Source organism: Sabethes cyaneus, chromosome 2, assembly GCF_943734655.1.
Source record: "Sabethes cyaneus chromosome 2, idSabCyanKW18_F2, whole genome shotgun sequence".
NCBI classification, from domain to species: domain Eukaryota; kingdom Metazoa; phylum Arthropoda; class Insecta; order Diptera; family Culicidae; genus Sabethes; species Sabethes cyaneus.
The window spans coordinates 228265914-228288786 of record NC_071354.1 but is presented as its reverse complement, the minus strand read 5'-3'; the positions used below and the strand labels follow the sequence as shown (position 1 = coordinate 228288786).

The 22873-nt window shown below is 37.6% G+C and overlaps 1 protein-coding gene across 1 annotated transcript in view; it reads right to left on the bottom strand.

Moving 5' to 3' along the window:
* LOC128736718 (AF4/FMR2 family member lilli) overlaps nucleotides 1–22873 on the bottom strand; it is a 152934-nt gene that overhangs the window by 77423 nt on the left and 52638 nt on the right. The window contains exon 6 of the mRNA XM_053831204.1: nucleotides 18377–18621. Coding sequence (XP_053687179.1) covers nucleotides 18377–18621 — 245 coding nt within the window. The remainder of the gene's footprint in view (nucleotides 1–18376; nucleotides 18622–22873) is intronic.

Here is a 22873-nt window from a genome sequence, read left to right as displayed (position 1 = left end):
TTCAACAGTAGAACCATAAAACGTTGAATTGAATTGAAAATGTTTTGCAGTCATTTCTTTTGCTACTGTTTAGATGTCTGATACTTTAAATAAATTTTTGACTTTATCACTTTTCTCTGATTTTACTTATCTTAGGTGAGGCTTTTAACTTTCGCAAAAAGAATCGAACCCACTTCCATTAGAGTCTGCGTTCATTTTCAATTTTCACTCTACCCTCCTGTTACGTGAAAAATCACGTAAATGATTGCTCCTGTCCAAGCAAAACAGAGGCGTGGCGAGCTGCGGTTGGTAGAACGATACCATTAGCACTGTTAAACTCCGTCAATTTTACCAACCTACCTCGCATTTAAAAACGAGCATCCTGCGAACGACCATGCACAAAGGAAGGAAGCTGTAATACTTCACCCCTTCAAGTGGTCAGTCACGAGTATGTAGGTATAGGTATGTACCTATTTCGAATCGAGTGTTATTCTCGGCAAACGACGCCGGCCACTTCATAATCCCATAACAAATTCTCGATTCGAATTTCACTATTGAACTTGAACCAATCAAAATTCCACTGCACGAACTGCGCCATTCACGACTGTGCGCCACTTGGCATCGCCGATGAAATGAAGCGTAACATAAATCCGTCCGTAAGCGGTTGGTCGATTGGAAAATCTACCGGTTATGATAACGGACTGCTCGATATTTGTTTGTTTTGATGCTCTTTTACCGTACGTTTTCTCTCGGATGCTGTCGGCTATATAAAATGACGTTATTTTCACTTTCAGCTCACAACTGTTTACTTTGATTGGTTTTACTAATTGATAAAATAGAATCAAATTAATTTATATTTTTTTATATTACACTCCAAGTTCAATTTAATTTTTATACGTACATTTTTTATATAAATGGCTGTTGACACCTGCAAGTATATTTATGCATAACTATAGCATCGTAAAACTATATTAACCTGAATTAGCCCAATGACGCCATACTTTATCACATGACACATTTTATGCTTTTCGTCATAAAATAAAAACAAATGATTATTTCCATCATTTGGCCACAGGCCAACGGATGCTTTTTCACACAAAATGCCGCATTAAGTATTCAAGCTTTGTCCGTTGATGCAATAGAGCATCTCAAAGATGAAAATTGAACGGAATATACGCGGTAATTACGGGCTGATTCGGGTTAATTAACACAGTACGGGTCGCCTCCATTTTCGATGGACACGGAGGGTTATTTGTACAACTGAGAAGCTTTAAGCTAGGAACGGTTCGCGGCACCAAACGTCACATTTCAAAGAATGATTAAAAACTAATATCTATAATAACCTGTTTGACATGAAATGCCTCGCTGGGAAGTTGTGAAAAAGCGAATTTGCATTCATAAAGAACTATAAACCAACAACATGGCGCAGCAAGAAAGTAATGCTTTGAATCTATAAAATCAAACCACTCGGTTACTCTGGAACATTGGATCTGATTATTTTTGGACAATTCCTGGAACCAGTTCGGAAGCTAGTAAATTATACCATCCCTCATAGCAGTGACATCCGGACGGTAACAACTAATCGGACACCTTCACCAATTTACCCTTATTTAGTGGTAATCTATGCAATTTATGAGGTGTAACTATATACATAACTTTACAAATATACCCAAGATCTTTTCAACATAATTTAAGTGGTTAAGTAGGCTGGGCCAAATAACTTAAATAAATCCAATCGTAACGTTGCTGTCAAACAGTGTCTTTTTTTCTGTGAGTCTTTTCAGATTACTTCAAAGTTGTGTTTTCAAACTTTAAGGTTTTGTGAACTAATTTCAAGGAAAACAATTTCCTAAGCTTAGCATCCACATAGAACATAAGTTTTAATTGATTGAGTGAGACCGTGTCATTCATTATAGTATTGAAATAAAGTGTATTTTAATAAATAATTACACTGTCCAGATTTAGAACCAAAATATTAGAGACGTTTTGACGTAGGACTACGTCTTACGGCAAGGTTTGAGATAGGGTGACATTCCAAAAAATCTTTCTCGTAAAGTGGTCGGGTTTTCACCACACTAATAGCTTAACGGTTTCTTAATCGATTTTCAATATTCTGATCATCAATTGATCAAGAAATTTTCTAAGAATTGACCCAAATGAAGAAAAGTATGGATTCTTGATGCTGAACTATTGAAAAATTGAAAATAATGAAGCATTGTCCAACTGTAAATTCTCGCTTCGTGATTGGTTGCAAAAGACGCCATCATAGTTTTAACGTATTTTTAGAAAAAAGAAGTGACAAAATCTTCCCGTCCCAACAGGTCGAAGATTCTTTGCGACGATTGCACCTAGACCAATTTGATATCTGTGCTTGTGAAGTACGCCGGACTGTTAGAATTTAAACATTAAACCTCGTCCAATTTGAGGTCCTGAACGTAAACAATTTTGTTGAAATGTAAAATCACCCCTTTCCTTCATCCGATATCACCTTTAAACATTAAATCTAGTCCAATTCAAAGTCCTGAAAGTAAAACTTCATAGAAAAGTGAGCGGTCGCTCTTTTCTTTTGCCAGATTACATCCATATGCTGCAAAAGCTTGTTCGGAACTGTTGTCTTGCTCGGAAATAGGGCTGAAGGGATATTTGTGAATTTGACGTGACGCAGCAATTCTCAAAGCGAGGAAAATCAGCGACTCTCTTAGCCGAGAATAGGTTTGATCGTATCATTTGCTGCTTTGCGTCAGTTAGTTTCCTGCAATTCTTTACATAGCTTCAATAGTCAAGCATTATATTTAGATTAATTTCGTTCAAAAATTATGGACAAGACAAAACAGGAGAGATCCGTAGTGATGTCAATGTCTATTTGACCGTCAACTCAGTATAAGGTAGTGAGGTACAAAACATTTTCCAAACAACTTTAACTTACTTAGGGCACGGGAGGGTATTTTCGGCCCACTCAACGATTGCATCTATTTTTTCGGCCGATGGCCTAGTTCTAGTGGAAGAACAGGTAATTTTGACGTTTTTTGAATAAAAAAATAGCAATTACAGTCTTGAGAAAATAGTTATAACATATTAAAATTGTATGTCGGTAAAGTATTTTTATTGACGAAAGAAGAGGCAAATTGACGGAATTTAGAAACCTACTGAAAATACCCTTCCGTACCCTATATAGTAGCTTTCAATCATGAAAATGAGTAAAAACATGTAAAAAAATTATCGACCTGCAAAAAATTATCGACTTGCAAAAATTTAAATTTTTCAACCTGCAGCACAGTCAACCATTTTAACATAACAATTTTTTGTCATCAAAATACATATATATGAAAATCTTACTTCTTACATGCATGGATACATGCTACTACAGGTCGGACTCGATTTTCGGGTGAAAAAATTTTTTTTCTTATAACGTTAAACACGTTTTGAACGTAAATACATTTCGAAAAGCCTATCTACAAAAAAATTCTTTTCACCCGGATAATCGAGTCCGACCTATATCACTACGAATAGACTTACGTAGTCCTGCGTCACCTATGCGGTCGTGTCTTGTACACACCCGCTCTGATTTTTAAATCTGGGCAAACTGACGTAACGTTTAAATGTGTTTCTTAGAAAATTTGTAGAAAATTAGAGGGGATGTCCACAAGACACGACCACATAGGTGACGTAGGACTTCGTAAGTATTTGTAGTGATAGTAGGATGTATCAATGTATGTAATAATACGATTCTTCATGTATACATGCTACGTAATGTTTACCAAAGTAGGAACATTGTATACGTTCAATCCTCAACAGATTTCAGAGTTATTTCTAGGAATTGATTGAATTTATTTTATTAAAACGAATCAGTCACACTAAACCAAACAGTAAATCAATTTTCACGATCTGTTTCTACGTGGAATAGTGTTTTTTTTCTGGTAATCGGTACACGGTACGCGCTAGTTTTCAAAAAGCTGAAAATTCTACGCAAAACTTTTCTGCGGCTTACAAAAGAAGAACACTGATTTACAAGCTGGAGACGTTTTGGAAGTGCAGAAAATGTCCTCCGTGACCAGACAACTTATTCCCGCCATTTGTTAGCCGTCCGCAGTGGCGAAAAATTCAACTTTTCTCTCGTTGCCTGTGTTATTATCGTATTAACTAGGCAAGAAAATATTATAAACTCTTCAATTGTTGCGTGACCCTTAAAAGAACCGATTATCATAACTCCAGTTTGCAACAAACTTGCACTAACGCACTTAACGGAATTTTCTTTTTGGTAAATTGGAGTACAGATAACCGCAAACCAGGCACGGCTTGTTGCAACGAACCAACCGGAAAGCCGCAGCAGTTATGCGATCGACGAAGCCGTTCGTATATAGTCATGAGTCACGATGAAATACCAGTCCAGGTGGCCAACTGCAAGCAAGAACACTTTTGCGACGTGATATTTTGGAACTTTAAGCCTTCTTTTCCGTCTTCTTGAGCAGCAACAAAACAGCTTGGATGTTCGGAAAGACAGTTCTCTGAGCAGTGGTGACATCGGACAGTAATTTGTTCAACTCTTCGTCTTTGCGGATGGCCAGCTGCAAGTGACGATAATTCTGGTCGTTTTGTGGTGGCGAGCAGCATATTTCCTGCCAATTCCAGAACTTCAGCAACCAGATATTCCATCACGGCAACGAGACGAGTGCTCCAGCTCCAACACACCCTCAGCATACTTTCCTTTCGTCAGCAGCCGATGAACACGACTGACCGGAAACTGCAGACGTGCACGACTCGAGCGTGACTTTTGCTTGCCCTTGATGTTTTCTCCTTTATCGCGTCTAGACATGCCAGTAAGGTGTTGGCAGTAGCTCAGCTAGCGTTTGAATAATGCTGTTCGCCGACTTACCTCGTGTTATGTACCAGAGCAAGCGACAAGAATATATCCCGTTTATTTTTCATGGTCCGTCATTCCATCATCTACCGCGAACAAAATGGAGCATTTCAATTTCAGTCTACGTATTACTGTAGCATTGGTAATGGATAGATTTGTGTTGCTAAAGAAAACCGAGTGAAAAGCGCTAAGTTCCAAGTTTCCTAAACTTCATCAATTATCGAAAATCGTTCTTTTAAGAATGAACAAATTCTTATATGAAGATGCAAAAGATGTCACTAAAACTGTTAGTACTAATACTGCTTATATGAAGATATAAAAGATTGATTTTCTCCGCTGATCACAATAAAGCTTATTGGGCCAGCAATAATTATTAAAACGAAACCAAACTAAATGGTTTTAATTCATTTTCCAGCGCATTTAATGCGGTTAATAGTGTTTAATCTTCTGTTAACTTGGTTTTAATTGCTATCACTTGTTCACGGCAGACAAGTTTTCAATGTGACGATTATTGAAATCAAAATTTCTACGGCACCGCTTATGTTGCCGTTGGTGTTATCACAATAAGGAATTATCAATCCAATTAGCAATCAACGAGAAAGGGTAGGATTCCATTTAATTCTCTTGTAACTTTGTTATAGTTGAATCAAATGAAATTTTCCATCTACATTCTCGTTGGTTCCTGAATTATATCAAAACTTATTCGAAAATAATTGGAAATTATTCCAACCAAACACGAAGCGAGAATTTATACCTCGACGAAGAGTTGAACAAACTGCTGTCTAACTACCCAGTAGGATTTATTTTCAATTTTTTAATGGCGCGCATTGAAAATCATAAGTTTTCTATACTTTCCAATCGGATCTATTGGTGTAAATAGCTTGGAAATCTATTAGGAATTCACTGAATGATAAGCCGAAGTGTGAAAACGCATTACCACTTTGATGATGTTTGATGATGTACTTGCTAAAGTAAGTAAGTAAAGTTTTACGATTGATAAGTTGTTTGCCTATGCGCATAAATTTCTTACACAAAATATTTTTTGATTCATTGAGATGTCTGTTTTTATAAACACCACAAGCCATTTTGGCAGAAGTAGTAAAATATGAAACATAAAATTAAATAAAAAAGAAAACTTGATAGACTTGATAGCTAAGTTAATTGGAAAGTTTTCTTTTTTCTTTAATTTCAGAACAAGCCGTTTTATTTCTCTTATTTTATTTTATAAAATAAGGTCTCTATTATAAAACTGATGTGTTACCTTTAAATTTGATTACAGTTCAAAGCAATTATCGTTATGTTCGAAATTGTTTTTTACGTGGCGTATTAAAAATGCGACCTGCTTAATAATTCTGCAAAACAACGTATGAAATTCATGCTTAGAATAGCAATACCGGCTATAACCATACGTAACTGACAGGGATGGCACAAACCTAGCTGATTGGTTGGTTGTTAGTTGGTCAGATCACTTGCTTGTCAGAATCACACCGTGCACTTTGCGTCACTAGATGTTTCATTTGTACGAGAACCCCCTCTTCCGGAGGGGACAAAAAACCGCTACATGCTAAATTTGGTTCCATTTGCTTGATTAGTTCACGAGTTATGCAGAAATTTGTATGGGATCCCCCCCCCCTCCTTCCAGAGGGGGAGGTTTCGCGAATCATCATAGAAACCATTCCCGGTCCCAAAAACCGCTCCATACAAATTTTCACGCCGATCGGTTCAGTAGTTTCCGAGTCATCCAGAGAGTCATCCAGGCACACAGAAATACACGAAAATATATGGATTCCTCGTAAACGATAGCAGTCGTCGATACATCTCACGGCACCAGTGTACTATATCACTATCGGGCAAAGATGCGACATCGTTGAAAAGTACCGCGAATAGCAAAGGTCCCAAGATGCTCCCCTGGGGTATTCCATTCAAGTTACCAAACGGAGATGAACTTTTACACATATCATTTTAAACAGTTAGAAAGTTGTAATGAAGCGTTTTTGAGATATTATTTTGTAAAGTAATAAAGCCCTTACTACTTTTAACTACACTCTTAAATGATTCTACCTGTAAATTGGTCGGATTTAGTTAAAGTTAGGTTGAAACTACTCAAAATGCCCTTAAAGTGTACAAACTCAGATTTTGAGTAGTTTTTCAACCAAAAAATTGGTAGTAGGAACTTAAAATTGCGTTATTTGTCATAGAGAATAATTCAATTATCGGTAGCAAGTAGCCAAAATTGGTTGAAATTTTTACCCAAAGTTTGAGTTTGTACACTTTAAGGGCATTTTGAGTAGTTTCAACCTAGCTTTAACTAAATCCGACCTATTTGCAGGTAGAATCATTTAAGAGTGTGGAGCGAAATGGATATATCTGGTATGGCATTATTGGCAGGATCAAACAAACAAAATTGTGTAACATCTTTGATTATTAAGTACGACATAATTTGCACGGAATGCGTTCTGAGTACTATGAAACCATTCTTACGAGTTCACTAGGTTGATTTAATATAACGAAACGACTTTAATTTTGCGTTCGCCTTGCAAACAATTTTAATGCAATCAAAGGCCATGGGTCTGGGCATGCTAGTGCACCGTTGAGTTCAATATTTTGTGCTAATTAGAGCAATGGTTATTGTGTGAACAAAAACACACCATTCCAAAGCTATTACATAAAAATTCCACGTGTTCAGTATTGAAAATTTCATTTTCATGCACGCGATGAAAACATTCCATTCCAGCATATTTAATCCGTCACATGAAGCAGGCAAAAGCAAATCATCAAAGCTACGATTTATCATACCTTTTACGTTTACCTCCCCGGCGGTGGGTGCCGCGAACGTTTATTACAGTCATCAGATGAAAAGCGCTGTCGGAAACAGCAATGTATCGGCATAAACAGAAAAGCTAGTATTTATCGCTGCACCATTTCATCCAGCACAGCCGTGCAAAATATAGCACACCTTCATCTCTATTTATAAAACATCCAGATTAAGACCACCACCGCACCGCAACCGGTCGGTCCGTCCAATCGAACAAATCGTGAAGCCTTGCTGTAGGGAACAGTTAAAATTGGAAACCATTTGTCAAGCGATTGAAACTTTGACTGTGGATTGTGAACCGAGATAAACCATATTTTTAAATATTAATTTACACCGCACCAGCACGCCTCAGTAACGACCAATCTTAAACAGTCAACACTTTCGTCACACCAGGGATGGTTCGATCACTTTGACTCAATTTTGATTCATTTGACACTACCGTCTCAGCCGAGCAAAATTTGTCAATTTGATGTATGGGACATTTGTAGATAATAACTAGATCTACAATTTTGCTAAATAAAGTGTTGCTGTAACTTTTGTAGTTACGGCACTACAATGCTAGTACCTCTTTAGTAACTAAATGAACGTTCATTTAGTTACTAATGAGGTACTAGCATTGTAGCACCGTAACTATAAAAGATACAGCAACACTTGATTCAGCAAAATTGTAGATCTAGTTATTATCTACAAATATCCCATACATCAATTTGTCAAGTTTTGCTCGGTTAGGACGCTACTGTCAAATGAATCAAAATTGAGTCAAAGTGATCGAACCATCCCTGCGTCACACCACTACTCCGCTGGCGGTTCCACCGAACCGATTGATAACAAACTTCCACCGGTTAATATTTCATTCCCATCCCATTTACGCGCTACGGGCTGACATTGATTGATGTAGCCTCATGTTTACTCAAATTAGTCATTTAAATGTAGTACCTTCAACCACGGTACGTTCCACTTCCGCTTGCGCTCGGTCAACGCGCGGGATCAATCGCGACAACGATGACAGCCACAAGCAAAATCGCCTACCCGCCCCCGCCGTAACCGTCGGTGAGGTGGGTCGGTTGGGATGCGACAGACAGGCAAGGTATGCATATGGATAATGTTAATCCATGTGCGAATGATGCGATTTCCCGTCTAAAGTGACGACAAGTCGAAGGAAAAGACGACCTGCGACAGAATATTGTAAATAAACAGCTGCTGCTGCTGCTGCTGTTGCTAGCGCTTTGTGCAGTCGATCATGAGCGAATCCGAATCCTTGGAAAAGTTCAATGTCGCGGGAGACAATCCGGCTCCGCCGTCGTTCATCGACCGAACGGCTCGGCTGGTTGTTTGCTCGAGCGAGCGGAAATTGGGGTTCGGGAAATATGACGTAAAAAAATGTCGGTGAGTTATTATTGGTAGGTACTGTTGGATTCAAAGCTGATCGAACCGAAATCATCAATCGGGAAAAGATTGCCTTTGAAAAGTTGACCGAGGCCGTTGGCCGGGGTGAGCTGACCGCTGAAGTAATAGGGGGACTTTTTTTCTCGTGGCTTATTCAATATGAATTTGGAATAAAGTAACCTTTTCGGTAGATTCGTTTTGGTAGTAAATTTGCATACTTTTTTGGATTTGTTTGTGACAGAACTTTTCAATGAATGGAGAATAGGAGACTTTTGAAGTATGATTTTTCAATGAGCAACTCAATTATATTTCGGTCTGACTCAATAGGTACCTATTCCACAAGGAAAAAATAAACATCAAACTGCTTTTTTACGCTTGGTGGCAACTGTATGCGTTGCGACACCAAATTTCCCCCTTGCCTTGCCTTCTTCCTTTTGCCAGCGTATCCCTTTGCGTTGCATAGCGTATCCATTTGCTTCAGCAAACCATTACAAATTTAAAAATCAATACAACTAATCTGCTAGTAGAACGCAGATTTTGCAACCTAAACTTGATTGTATAGGGGCGAGCAGAGCCGACGTTACAACGCGCGAGGCCCTGTGCAGATTAAGCAGCAGGACCTAGGGAAATTAATAGTATGTCTTTTTCACCTAGTGAATGATAACGAATGTTTTTGTGGGTTTACGTTAAGCTCGTCTTATAACAAGCATAACATGGAGGTGCTTAGAGCTCCTAACAAACAACTTGACAGTACTCCGTCAACCTTTCCTCTAGGTTCTACGTCGCCAACTTAAGCAATGGTCTCATAACCAAACCGCGATATCTTGTGAAGAAGTGCTTCGGCCACTAGTGTCCAAAGCAAGGGGAAGAGAACTTTTTGTGAACATCCTCTGACCATCGAAATCGTAACCGACGTATTTCCCAACGATGCTGTGTTTAACCTTTTAACTTCACTTTTTGCACCAACGTAAGAACTGACGACACTATTAACACAAGGCATAACACTTATCGTTCTTACAAACATAAAAAAACATAAAAAGTATATTTACCTTTTACCGACCGGTTTCGGGCAACTAGCCCATCGACGGGGTAATGCCCAACTGATTGCGTTGAAGAGAGAGTTATATTTTTAAGCCTGTTAATTTGAAGAGAGGTGACACGATGCACAGTGGGGAATCGCTGGCCAGCAGCCAAAAAATGAAACTTCATTTCGGCTCTCCGTTGTATTTTTCCTGTGATTCTATACTTTTGAAGTGTTCAAATCCAAAATTTTAAATCAATATGACAAAATTTGAATTTTCTATGAATCTTGAAAGTATGCTATCTCAGCCTGTTTTAGCGTTTTTTTGAAAAATAAGCCAATATTTCAAAACATTCTAGAGGTCTAATGGTAGCTCGGATTTCAACGGTGTCTAAGGAAAAGTTCTTCCAAAAATAGTGCTGAATAAAACCCATTGATTGAGTATGCTGTAATTTTATCATAGTATGCCACAATTTTAATTTTCATTAAAAATGTGCCATATTTTCGCGTAAAACACGCTTAAAAGTTTTGAAGCCAAGGTTCGCCACTATTGACACTACCGGTAAAAGTTGGCGTAAAATATGAGCTTTCAAATGGATATAGTCTCATTTAGCGCAGAGTAGCGCAGACCACAGATATTACGCTTGTAAGGCTACTATATCAGAATTCAACAATATAGACAAAATGCAAACACTCAAAGTAAACGTAGGATATCTTAATTATGGGATATCTCCTTTGCATGGTTGGATAAGCTACTTCGAATGTATGGTCCATATTGCATATTGACTAGATTTTAGAGGTTGGAGGAAATCTGGAGGATACAGCGATAGTAATGACGGAAATACAGCTCAAAGATCTTATGCCAATCCTGGTATTAGTTCTGAAATCACGGGATAGATATGAAATTAATTAAAAGGTTGAGAAATTTTCTTATAGCAAGTTCTTGAACACATTATTTCAGAAAAATTCGAAACTTATTGTTTGTACAGGCCGGACTCGATTATCCGGGGATTCGATTATCCGGGTTTTTAGACTCGATTATCCGGGTGAAAAAAAATAATTTTTTTTCGTTGATTTATTTTAAACCCAAATGTAATAGTTTTCATGCTACATGATGATTCCAACTAGACAAGCAGTGATTCACCTCCCTAAAGCTACGAAATTCCTTTCTTATATCCCTTTTATCGGCGAACAAAACAAAAATAAATCCTGCGATGATGAAATCAATTTTTTTACTTAAAAATGATTATCATCATCACCATCATCATTGTAATCATCAGTAGAAACATTGCAAAAAAAGAATTTAAGGACTTTAGGGGAGATTGATCAATAATAAAAAAACCCGATTTAATCCACCTAGTGGTGAAAGGAACCTTTGTTATACGGTCTTACTTGGTATTTGAGATAGAAATCGACACGTTTTCGGAACATAATTCATCTATTGGTTAACGTTGCGTAATGCGTTGGTTTACATAAAATTTTTGAAAATTGAATAAGTTTACAAATTTTGAACAAAATAGGAACACTTTTAAATTTTGATAGATCCTTTTTTCATGTAATTGCTGAGTAAGGATAAGTAAGTTGTTATTAATTTGAGTAAGTGCAAATAAAAGTAAGTTGTAAGAGGAACTCTTATTCTTTAACATATACATTGCCTAGTAAAGGTCCAGTTTATAGGTTTTTGAACTATGCATAATTTCCTGTAATGCCATTCTATTTGATTCACATCAATAGAGTTTTCTAGAATAATTTTCATCAATTTTTATTAACCTTCGGTTACTCACGCTGTTGTATTTTGTACAACACGTGTAGGTTTTTCAACGCCATATTGTTATAAAGTTACAAATCGTTGTTTAACTAACGAATATTCTTCAATAAACTTATTCTGAGCAAAATGTCATAATTATTCAATGCATTAATAATTTAAATTGTTTGAAAAATAGATCAGCATAAACCGCCATCACAGAAACGAAACAATCAGCATGCGAGGTGTACCGCAATTGACCCCAAGTGGAATTTTCTCTCGTTTCTTCATATGGAAAAATGGCGTCTGTATGCAGCAAAACTAGCCAATGTAAATTGTTTAAAATGTATCCGTCTGCTGGTAGTCGAGTAATTCGTAGTCAAAATTAAGGTATTTTTTTATAATCAAAGTTCTACAGTTCCTAAACAAGCAAACATAGAGGTATACTATATTCAGCAAAGTTGTGTATTTTTATCATTTGTACAATTTTGTAATAGTTGAAAAAGTCATACAACAATTACAAAAAGAGTAAAAATATAAAAACTGAGTTTACAAATTCATATACAATAAATAAGATTTTTCTATCTTAGCTGTAGAGATGGAAGGTTACTGTCTCTAGCAAAATTTCTTGTAATAATATGCTCTATAACTTTGCAGAGCACATCAATGTGTTATATTGACACTGAAGAAAAATAATTTTTTTTATTTCACTTTGAGGGGGATTAGTCAAAATTTAGATTCCACCAGACGATAGAACTTTTAATTTCAAGAAACTATTCTAAAGGTTCGATAAACCTAAAACCAAGTTTTCCCAGCCAAACCTCTAGTGCGCACGTTTTCTTTGGTTTGGGGTTATAGTGCGCGCGAGTAACTGTGTTGCAAAAGTTGGCGCGAGTGTTCGAGGGTTAATATCTTTTGACCGGTACAACCAATTCTTATGAAATTTTGCATATATATTCGTAGTGTCAAAACCTCTCGTTTGATATTAAAATAATTGAAATTAGGTAAATTATCTTGGTTAAAATCATTATAAATTATTGTTAATTTTGGTGTGGTGTATACGGTTGCTCATAACTTTCAAATTAAACGTCCAATCAAAAAACCATTCAATAGTGATCTATTAGCATATATTATCTTTCAAATGAGACTAATAGCGCATAAATCGGTTTGGCCATCTCTAAGAAACAGGCGATAATTATTACCTTGTCAAAACTGGTTTTTTAAGCATAACTTTTAAACTATTTGTTTGTTTTCAATTAAAAATTTCTGAATAATTTAGCTTTAATAAGGGCTTTCATTTGATACTAAGATCGTTGAAATCGGTCATGTAGTTCTAGAGAAACCCGTGTCACGTATTTTTCATATTTTTGTTTATAACTTTTAAACGAAACGTCGTGTTACGAAGCAACTCAATAGTGATCTACTAGACAATAATACCTTTCAAACAAAAGTAATAGCAAACGATTCGGTTCAGCCATCTCTGAGAAACAGGCGATAGAAAAAATCATTACATACATACACACACACACATAGACATTGCTCAAATCGTCGAACCCTATCGATTGGTATATGTGACTTGGCCCTCCGGGCCTCGGATCAATTTCGTGTTTTTCGACCAATTTTTAAACCTTTGTTATAGTATAACAAAGGTAATATAGTATAACAAAGGTAAAACATTTATAATACCTAAATATTGAAAAACATAACATACAAAAAAAATTTGTACCAAAAATGATGATTCGTTTATCCGGGTGATTCGATTATCCGGGCTGAAAATAAAAATGAGCACCCGGATAATCGAGTCCGGGCTGTATACCAAAAACCTTTATGTCAGGGTATAGTCTCATATAATACGTCCACTGCAATGCAAAGAATTTGAATTCGCGGTCATAAATGAATCTAGACAACTATGTTGCTGATAGTACGAATGACAGAAGAAGCACAAAAATAAGTTTTTTTTCTTTAATTATAGTCACTTTAACAACTCGGGTTATTCGTGACTTCTGCGGAGTTGGGAATTGAACCACGGTCCTCGGTGTGAGAGGCGTGAATGCTAGCCACTACACCGATATTGACCCTCAAGAAAATAAGGTTATTGCCTTATGCTAAAAATAGTGATAAAATTACAAGACAATATTTTACATACAAAAATGAGTGTGAAAATACAAATCGTGATAGAATTGTTCGTCTTCTTATTTCTCCGGATAAAGCTTATAGCTTCTTCGAAACGGAAAAATGTAATTAGAAAAATCTTTCTGAGGTCGCTATATTACTGTTGAAGACGAAACGTGAAGCGAGTGATTCTGCAGAAGGAGAAAAAGAAGATGAAGAAGAAAAAGAAGATAGAGATAAAGAAGATTAAGAAAACTAATAAGGGGAAAAGTTTTGATTTTTATTTTGATTTTAATATTAACTTATATGGATTTTGTGTTGATTATTAAAGCTCATACTTGCTTTGTATTGTTTTATATAATGTTTTATCCTGTAAAAATCCATCTGCAATAGTTTTCCAAATGACCCTCATTTCATATACGTCTTTATACTTAAAAAATACTTGAAAAATAGTTGAAAATTCTCCCTAACATAAAAAATATACGTTCTAATGCAAAATAAACCGGGCAAAATAAATTCGGGCTCAGCACCCCAAAATTACTTAAGAACCACATATTATCCTTGATTTAAAGAGATTTTTTTGCTTGGCATTTGTATGGAGTCGCCCCACTGTGCGATGGGAGCCTCATTTTCGTTCATCAATTGATCAGCTGTTGTGATGAACATCGACTCCCACGCATTTAGTTGTGAGGCCTTCCTGATTCCCTTAATCACTTTTGCGTTATCCCAGTCGATTTCATGGTGAAAGTTTGCTGTATGTACTGCCACACTGGAATCGTTGGTTCGGTTGTTTTCCATTGCCTTTTTGTGCTCTTTTAAGCGTACCTTGAATTTTCGTCGGGTCTGCCCAATATATACCACCGGGCAGTCTTTGCATATTTTTTTGAAACGATGATTCTACAATTGATGAAGGGACGGTAAGGGAAAGTAATGAAGAAGGATTTTTTTCCGGGAATGAAGGGGAAGGGTGGAAAGGAAGAGGGGGGGTAATAGGTAGCTATGCTTAACAAGTTGTCGTTGTGACTCCTATCTTTTGTCCAATGCTGGAAGGTGCATGGGTCGAACCAAGCTGTAATCAGAGATTATAACCGGATTTGAACCCACAACACCTGCCAGGGCGCAAAAAAAAAAAAATCCTTCTTCATTACTTTCCCTTACCGTCCCTTCATCAATTGTAGAATCATCGTTTCAAAAAAATATTAATATATGCCTGACCGCATTTCAAGGTCATGACTAAAGTCACGAGTTTGGTCAATAGTCTTTGCATGGTATTTGATAGATTCCGGACATTTCGTTTGTAGGAATCTTATCTTTCGCGTTACATAGAAGCTCACGTAGTGTGTGGTTGCTTTTGTGCACGACGTGAAAACCATGGCTACTAAGAGCACCTCTCACCTGTCACCTCTCGTGTCACTCGTCACCTCGTGTCACCTCTCTTCAAATTAATAGGCTTAAAAATATAACTCTCTCTTCAACGCAATCAGTTGGGCATTACCCCGTCGATGGGCTAGTTGCCCGAAACAGGTCGGTAAAAGGTAAATATACTTTTTATGTTTGTAAGAACGATAAGTGTTATGCCTTGTGTTAATGATGCTGTGTTTCTCTGCTCGAAAGCATTGCTTGAATTTAGCTCATTGCAGTGTGGTCGATTCCGTTTTGAATGAGAGTCGTAACAATTGAAACGAAGCACGTATAATCGAAAGCTCCTTCAATATCAAGGAAAGCACAAAGTGCCATCTCCTTTTTGAGTGATTTCTCAATTAACAGCCAATTGTATTGTAAACAGCCAGGGATTGTCCACTGGAATTTTTAACATTTAACAAGTGCGAGGCCCCTTCGAAGCGCGAGGCTCTGTGCGACCGCACGGGTTTGCCAGTTTAAACACCGGCTTTGCTGGCAGGGAACGAGAGTGGCAAAATGGTACTGATGCCGAGGTGAAGCTGAATGGGAAACGATATGTAGTAGTGGAGGGATTCATATGCCTTGGTACGCTCGTGAAATGGGACAACGATGCAAGCCGCGAATAATGGTCGCAGTGGTCTAGAATCTTCCGACAGAAAACGGCGCGAAGTGGAACTCAGAGAACCAGCAAGAGACCGTGTAGACTTTGGGACAGACTCCGCACCCGATGGATGTGCATTGTCGAGGACGATGGCACGTTCAGTTGGTGTTCGAGGGGAGTGGAAAACGGCAGTAACGGATCGACAGGTCAAACAGTTTGCTGGACAGGAAATTTTTATGGCAGCCGAGAGAGGAAAAGGTGACAGACATTTTCAAACATATGGAACTGTCAGTCAGGAAATTTACGTGAATGAGTGGAAAAATGTCTGCTGTTTTCCTAAAGCAACACGATTGTTCCGTGCTATTTTAGTCGGATTTGGCATTCTGTCATTACGGAAAACAGGTACTGGAGTGATATGCCGCCAACAACATGTTCAAGGTCAAGAACCCAGGGGAGAAATCTTCAAGAATGCAAACATGAAGATTAAAGAAGCTTAAAATGTGAATAAAAGATTAAGAAACTGGAAGGTCCAGTGCATTGCTGTTATTTTGACATGGCTTTGGTCGTGAAAACGAGTCGTTCAAACCTTTTTTTTAGAAATTTCTAAAGGCGCTGGCCAGTTCCAAAGATTTTTAGAGTTAGCAACCCTAGCTGGAAGTGAGAAGCAGCTCAATTGGCGTTCTACGGCGAGCAAGGTGAACGAGATGACTGTCTAGAGTTTTGTATTTTAAAGTACTTTAACTTAAAAGTAAAATTGATTTGATTTTTGAATAGAAAATGTATGATAGCAAATTCATAAATTAATCTCCCTCAAGTCGCTTAGTACTCAGTTTTGATTAACATACTGTAAAAGCGTTCATAAATTAGTCGAGAATTCATCATGGGTTAAACTGAAAGTGTTTATTTAAATCATCTAACATTACGGTTTACGGACCAATCTGCTAAACTTTGGGCAGCGTTAATTAATTTCGGAATGAACCCAGGTTAGTTCAACAAACTCGCTAATAGTTCGCTTTATCGACACAAATTTGGCGTAGGTGTTGTGCTGATGTTAAACATGGTTGTGCCAGAACTCTTCATTGTTTTGAATTTTACGTAGGTAGATGATTTTTCCGATCGCGTGATATTATCCTTACAACAATGAAAAAAGTTTTCATGAAGAAGATACATAATTTATCGACAAAATAAATACCGTAAACTGCAAAGCGAAATATTTACTTCAAAACTACGCCTCTGCAGATAGTTACAGTCTTATTCAGTGGCTGAAAATTTTGTATTTCATGAATTGCGCAATTGTGATTTGAGCCATCAAAATTGTGTTTCTCTGACAGCTAAAAATAATCGAACAATATTTGCCGGTAGAATAATCCGGTAGAAATATCAATTACTCAGAATGGCAAACAATTTCATCAACTAGTTTATTTTTTTCCGTACAAAAGCGAAACAAAATCGGACCAGCCGATCAGCTTCTAGGAATGGTTTAATAGTACCTGGAACGTTTTCCCATGCAAATGCTGCTGCCATGTTTGATTACGAACAAAGGTGTAGCCAATTTTGTTACGCAATTTTGTTGGTTTGATCCAGCTAGTAATAATGGTCATATTGCGTGTTGTCCATCAGTCTGTTGTTGTCCTATTATCAACACGTGCCGCACCAGGACCCAGACGAAGACCTATCGAACTGTGGCAGCAAGCAGGCACAGCGGTCGTGTGACTGCAATGTTATTTCACTGCCTGTCAAATTAAATTTTATGCTGGCGAAATGGGATTTTAACTGTGCCAGCCGACGACGCGCCCAATAAAACCATTGATGATCGGTTTATTTTCCGGGCAAAACAACCAAAAAGAAATCGGACGCTATCGGACCAGCAGCGTCAGCGTAATAAAATCCATTCGCACGTTGTTTAAATATTTTCCATCTGACACGGTTACGGTTCGGGCCGCTCCTGGCTACTGGTGCGTTTTATGACTCTTTAGCACGGTTCATCCAGTGTCCAATGTGTGCTGCTGGATTGGGACGTGATCTCATGCCACCGCACCGTCGCATCGTCCCCAAAACGAAGCCTCCGAAAATGGTTCGAATTTAGGTCCCAAAAGTACAGAAGCACTAATTGATATTTATTGGGATGAGTTATGTGATTCCAACCAATTTATGACTTTGACTTGCTGTTTTCTGTCCGGTATGTTTGCTTTTACCCATTTTTGAACAAAATATGGGCAAAGTTTTTGTTCTGTTCTAATACGATGGAGTTTCGACGGAAATGTTTCTCCTTAGTGAATTTATTCTCAAACAAAGGAAATAACAACACATACGATACCTAATAAAAACGATAATTGTGACAATTATCGTAAAAATGAATTTGTTTGTTTTCGTTGTTCACATTAGAACAAACTGTAACCAATATCAAGCGCAGAAATTCTCTGCGAAACTTGCCAACAAACAACAATCCGTTCACTAACCTCATTTCGAAGTCCTTAATTTCCTCCGTCGTCAGCGTGTTGGTGACGTCGAGCAGCTGCCGCATATTATCCTCTCGTTGTTGTTGCTGCTGCTGCTGTTGCTGTTGCTGTTGGTGTTGTTGCTGCTGTTGGTGCTGTTGTTTCTTCTTCCGGGACAACTCTTTGCCCTGCTCGACACTGATAAAGTCGCCCTCGTTTTTCAGCAGGATCGTCTCCACCGACGAGTAGTCCAAGCTGAGCGAAGGCTGCAAAGCGAGAGGAATAAAACGGAAAAATATGTCTATCACTAAATGAGCATACATATTGCCGCCGATACAATGGGGCTGCGCCCCGGCTGCCAAGGAACATGCCATGGCAGGAATAATAATAAGAACGCAAACAGAACAAAAAAGGCTGTAAATGAAAATGACTACGCGGTGGCGACGACGACGACGACGACGACGAAGATGACGTTGATGGGAGCAAAGACAATGAGCGGAACCACCCAAGAAACAAGGCTCCAGCCCGGCAGTCATTTCTTAAGTGCTCCACAGACGGCATACGACACAATGGCATTTGGGAGGCAAAAAATTAGCTTTTCAAAAGTTACCAACGAGTTGTAGATAAACTAGCTAATAAAAAAAGTTATTCAAAGTTTTATCACATGGCTGTGAGCCACATCATCCCCTGACTGATTGATTTATGGATTGATATTATATTCCTTTGTTCACTAATTATCAATCGATTTTAATTCTAAGAATTCTGGTTGAAAATTTAAACTTTTCACTTACAACCAAAATGACTTAATCAACGCATCATTAACGCTACCTAATCTCATCACACGTCGTAAGAAACATTGCTTTAGTGGCACTCTCAATTCAATGAATGGAGCCACTAGAAACTGCTTCAAATAAACTCATGAGCATGGATGCAAATGCGTGGCAAACAAATATGTGTTGCCTTGAGGATTCATTTGCCAGCCAAAAACACATTAAGTAGATGGAAATCCATTTTCTTCTGTGCTCATTTAATTTACAAAGGACTTAGAAACGTTTTGAATATCGTTTTACATCGGATTGAGTGGGTAATATGTACATGTCTCGAGAGTAGAGCAAACCGCTGTAGGTTTCTTATTTAGATTATTTGTTAAACTATAGTGTGGTGAGAAGTTGCTTGTAAAATATTTGACAATCGGTCAACATTTGCATTTTGATATAGCAGATACTTACATATAAGGCAAAGATTTCCACTTAATAATTTGTGGGATTCATGAGAGCTTGTGTCAGATGATTTTTTTTCGAAAATCATCGACATTTATTTATGCAATTGATATTTGCCTAACGTACTCAAATTAAGGACATCAGTATTGAAGTCGCCAATGAGTAATTCTCGCTGAAACGGAGCCACTACTGACACGAGGTCTTCAAATATTGGAACTTTTGCGCTTAACTGGTTGAAAATGGTTAAAAAATAAGCGTTACACTTTTCATAGCTCGAAATAGTGGACCCCTTGTTCACCAAGGGGCCCAGCAGTTTCAAACAAAGATGAATTTTGAGCAAACTTCGAGATCTATATCATGCGATATTTACTATGAAATTTACTATGAAACAACTAACAAATGGCTCGGTTCCGTAAAGAAAAGGAACAGGGTTTTCAAATGGAGTAAAAGTTTTTTTGACGGCCATCTTGGATTTGGTCGCCATATTGTATTTTATAAAAAATGGCAGTTTTCATCATGAGCCCCCCAATCGATTTTTATTTTCAGACCACCATTGGAAAGCTGAGAAAAAATGCTAAAAGAAACATTCATAAAATTAGGTGTGCAATGGCATTAACTGAATAAAACAATCAGTTATTTGTGGCAAGGTTCACAATTTTCATATAATTATTGTGATATTTTCAAAATTTGCTATAAAACAAACTACAAACCACATGGTTTTGAAAATAGGAGAGATAGGGTTTATAAACGAAGTGAAAAAAAATCGGCGGCCATCTTGGATTTGGCCGCCATGTTGAATTTTATCAACAAAGCACCGTCTATTACCACAGCATAATTTGCGGGATATTTGTTCTTAACTGAGAAATAGGCAAAATTGTTAGTAACGATTCGGATACATATAAAGTGGTATTCCGATTATATCTACACCTAGTTTAATCTACACCCGATTTTAGGTACCCCCGATTTTGTCTACCATTTTGACCCGGTTTTATCTACCTTTTTTAAAATTGTCATTTCAACCATGCGGCATGAAAGTTTGGAAGATTTCATGCATTTATGCATAACAGAGAATATTTCTTTGTATTTTATAGTTTACTATATGGCATCTGTGGTATGTAATTATACACAGAATGGGTTATTATTTTGTAACTCATATTTTTAACATTTCACAATGATCCTTTGTGAGATTTTTCTATACCGTAACGCTAACGAGCACACCACGTCTCCGCTAGGAACTATGGTTGTCACCTTTCTTTCCTTAAAAATTCTAATCTTTTGAACCATTGAACCGATTTTAATAACTTTATTGCCAAATAAAAGGTATTTTAATGAGCTTTTCAGAAAAAAAAACAATAAACTTCTGTCAAAGCTTTTTATTATTGCAAAAACATTTTTTGTAGGAGCCTCTTAAAATTGCTTAAAACATTTGATATAATCGTTTTTTATTGTTTCATTATACTTTCAATGGAAAGCTAGTTGTTTACATACGATATCAAAAAGCAGACCTGTGACATTTTCAGTTTTTGAGATACTCTTTTTTTAAGAAATAAAGATGCGTCCATGCAATGGACTCGCATGGCCTTTTATTTTAGAGACGCTTTTCTTTATCAAAAACCCCTTTTATTACAAGTAAAAACAAAAAGCATGCGTCTCTATTCTCGGCAATGAAATCTTAAAGTTCCTTTGGTCTACCCACCATGGAAACATAAAAAGTGAATGTTTTTAGTATTTTTGCGATAATTGAAAAGAAAGTTTGGGCTTCAGTCTAATATTATTTTTAGAAAAGCTCATTAAAATACTTTCCATTTGGTATTAACAATCGGTTCAACGGATCAAAAGTTATGAATTTTTAAAGAAAGAAAGGTGGAAAAATGGTAACTTTTGGAATCACACTGACTCAGAAAAGAGAACCCAAGTACCATATAAAAATACGGACCTAAAATTTATTGCAAAGGAATATGCACACAAAATTTGAATAAAATCGGAGAAATTTTGATTTCGATATGTCTTTTTTCATAATATTGCTGAGCCCTATGCGTAAAATCACGCTGAAATAATACATAATTACAAAAAATGATTTATAATAACACTGAGAAACGCGGACTAACACGCTTTCGGATGAACAGCGTCACACGCAGTACCTTGCAAGTCGTAAGGGCCTGCATAGTGTCGTCGTCCTGAAAGTAAAAACACGTTAGATTAAAAACTTCTCGGTCGGTGGTCTACAGTAGGTGGAGGAAGAGGCACAATTTGTGTCTAAAAATAGACCAACCCATGTCGCTATGGTTAATAAGGGGGGTTGTGCAGACTTCTTTTGTCCAGCGCCTCTGTGGTTCAAAGGTACACGGGTACCAGTGAGCGACACGCCCTGGCAGGTGTTGTGGGTTCAAATCCGGTTATAATCTCTGATTACAGCTTGGTTCGACCCATGCACCTTCCAGCATTGGACAAAAGATAGGAGTCACAACGACAACTTGTTAAGCATAGCTACCTATTACCCCCCCCTTCCTTTCCACCCTTCCCCTTCATTCCCGGAAAAAAATCCTTCATTACTATCCCTTACCGTCCCTTCATCAATTGTAGAATCATCGTTTCAAAAAAAAAAAAATTAATATTTTTTGTTCATTTAAATTATTTTGGAGAATTAATTTTTCCCCAAATTTGTCTACTTTCCAAATAAATCTACTAAAAATTTTCGGACGGGTAGATAAAATCGGTAAACCACTGTATAAAGAACTAGTTAAGCCCGAATTCTACGATCCGGAAAATATAAATGTCTGTTCAGAATTCAGAAAACTGCGGATACATTCCATTGGCCAATGTTTGCGAAGATGTTTAATGATTTAGTTAAGCAGCCGGGTTAAGCGGTTAAGTCGAAAAGTTGAGTCAAGCAGTTCATTCGAGCAGTCGAGTCGAGCAGCCGAGTTCAGCAGCCGAGTCGAGGAGCCCGGTCGAACAGTTTATTAGAGCAGTTGTGTCGAGTAGTTCAGTTGAGCAGCTGAGTCGAGCAGTCGAGTCGAGTAGTCCAGTCGAGCAGTTGGATCGAGCAGTTAAGTCGAGCTGTCGATTCAAACAGAAGTCAAGCAGTCGAGTCGAGCAGTCAAATCGAGTAGTCTAGTCGAGCAGTTAAATCGAGCTGTTCAGTCAAGCAGTCCAGCCGAGCAGTTGATTCGAACAGTTGAGTTGGGCAGTTAAACCGAGCAGTCGAGTCGAGCAGTTTAATCGAGTAATTAAGACTAGTAGCCTAGTTGAGCAGTCGAAACGAGTAGTCTAGTCGAGCAGTTGAGTCGAGTAGTCT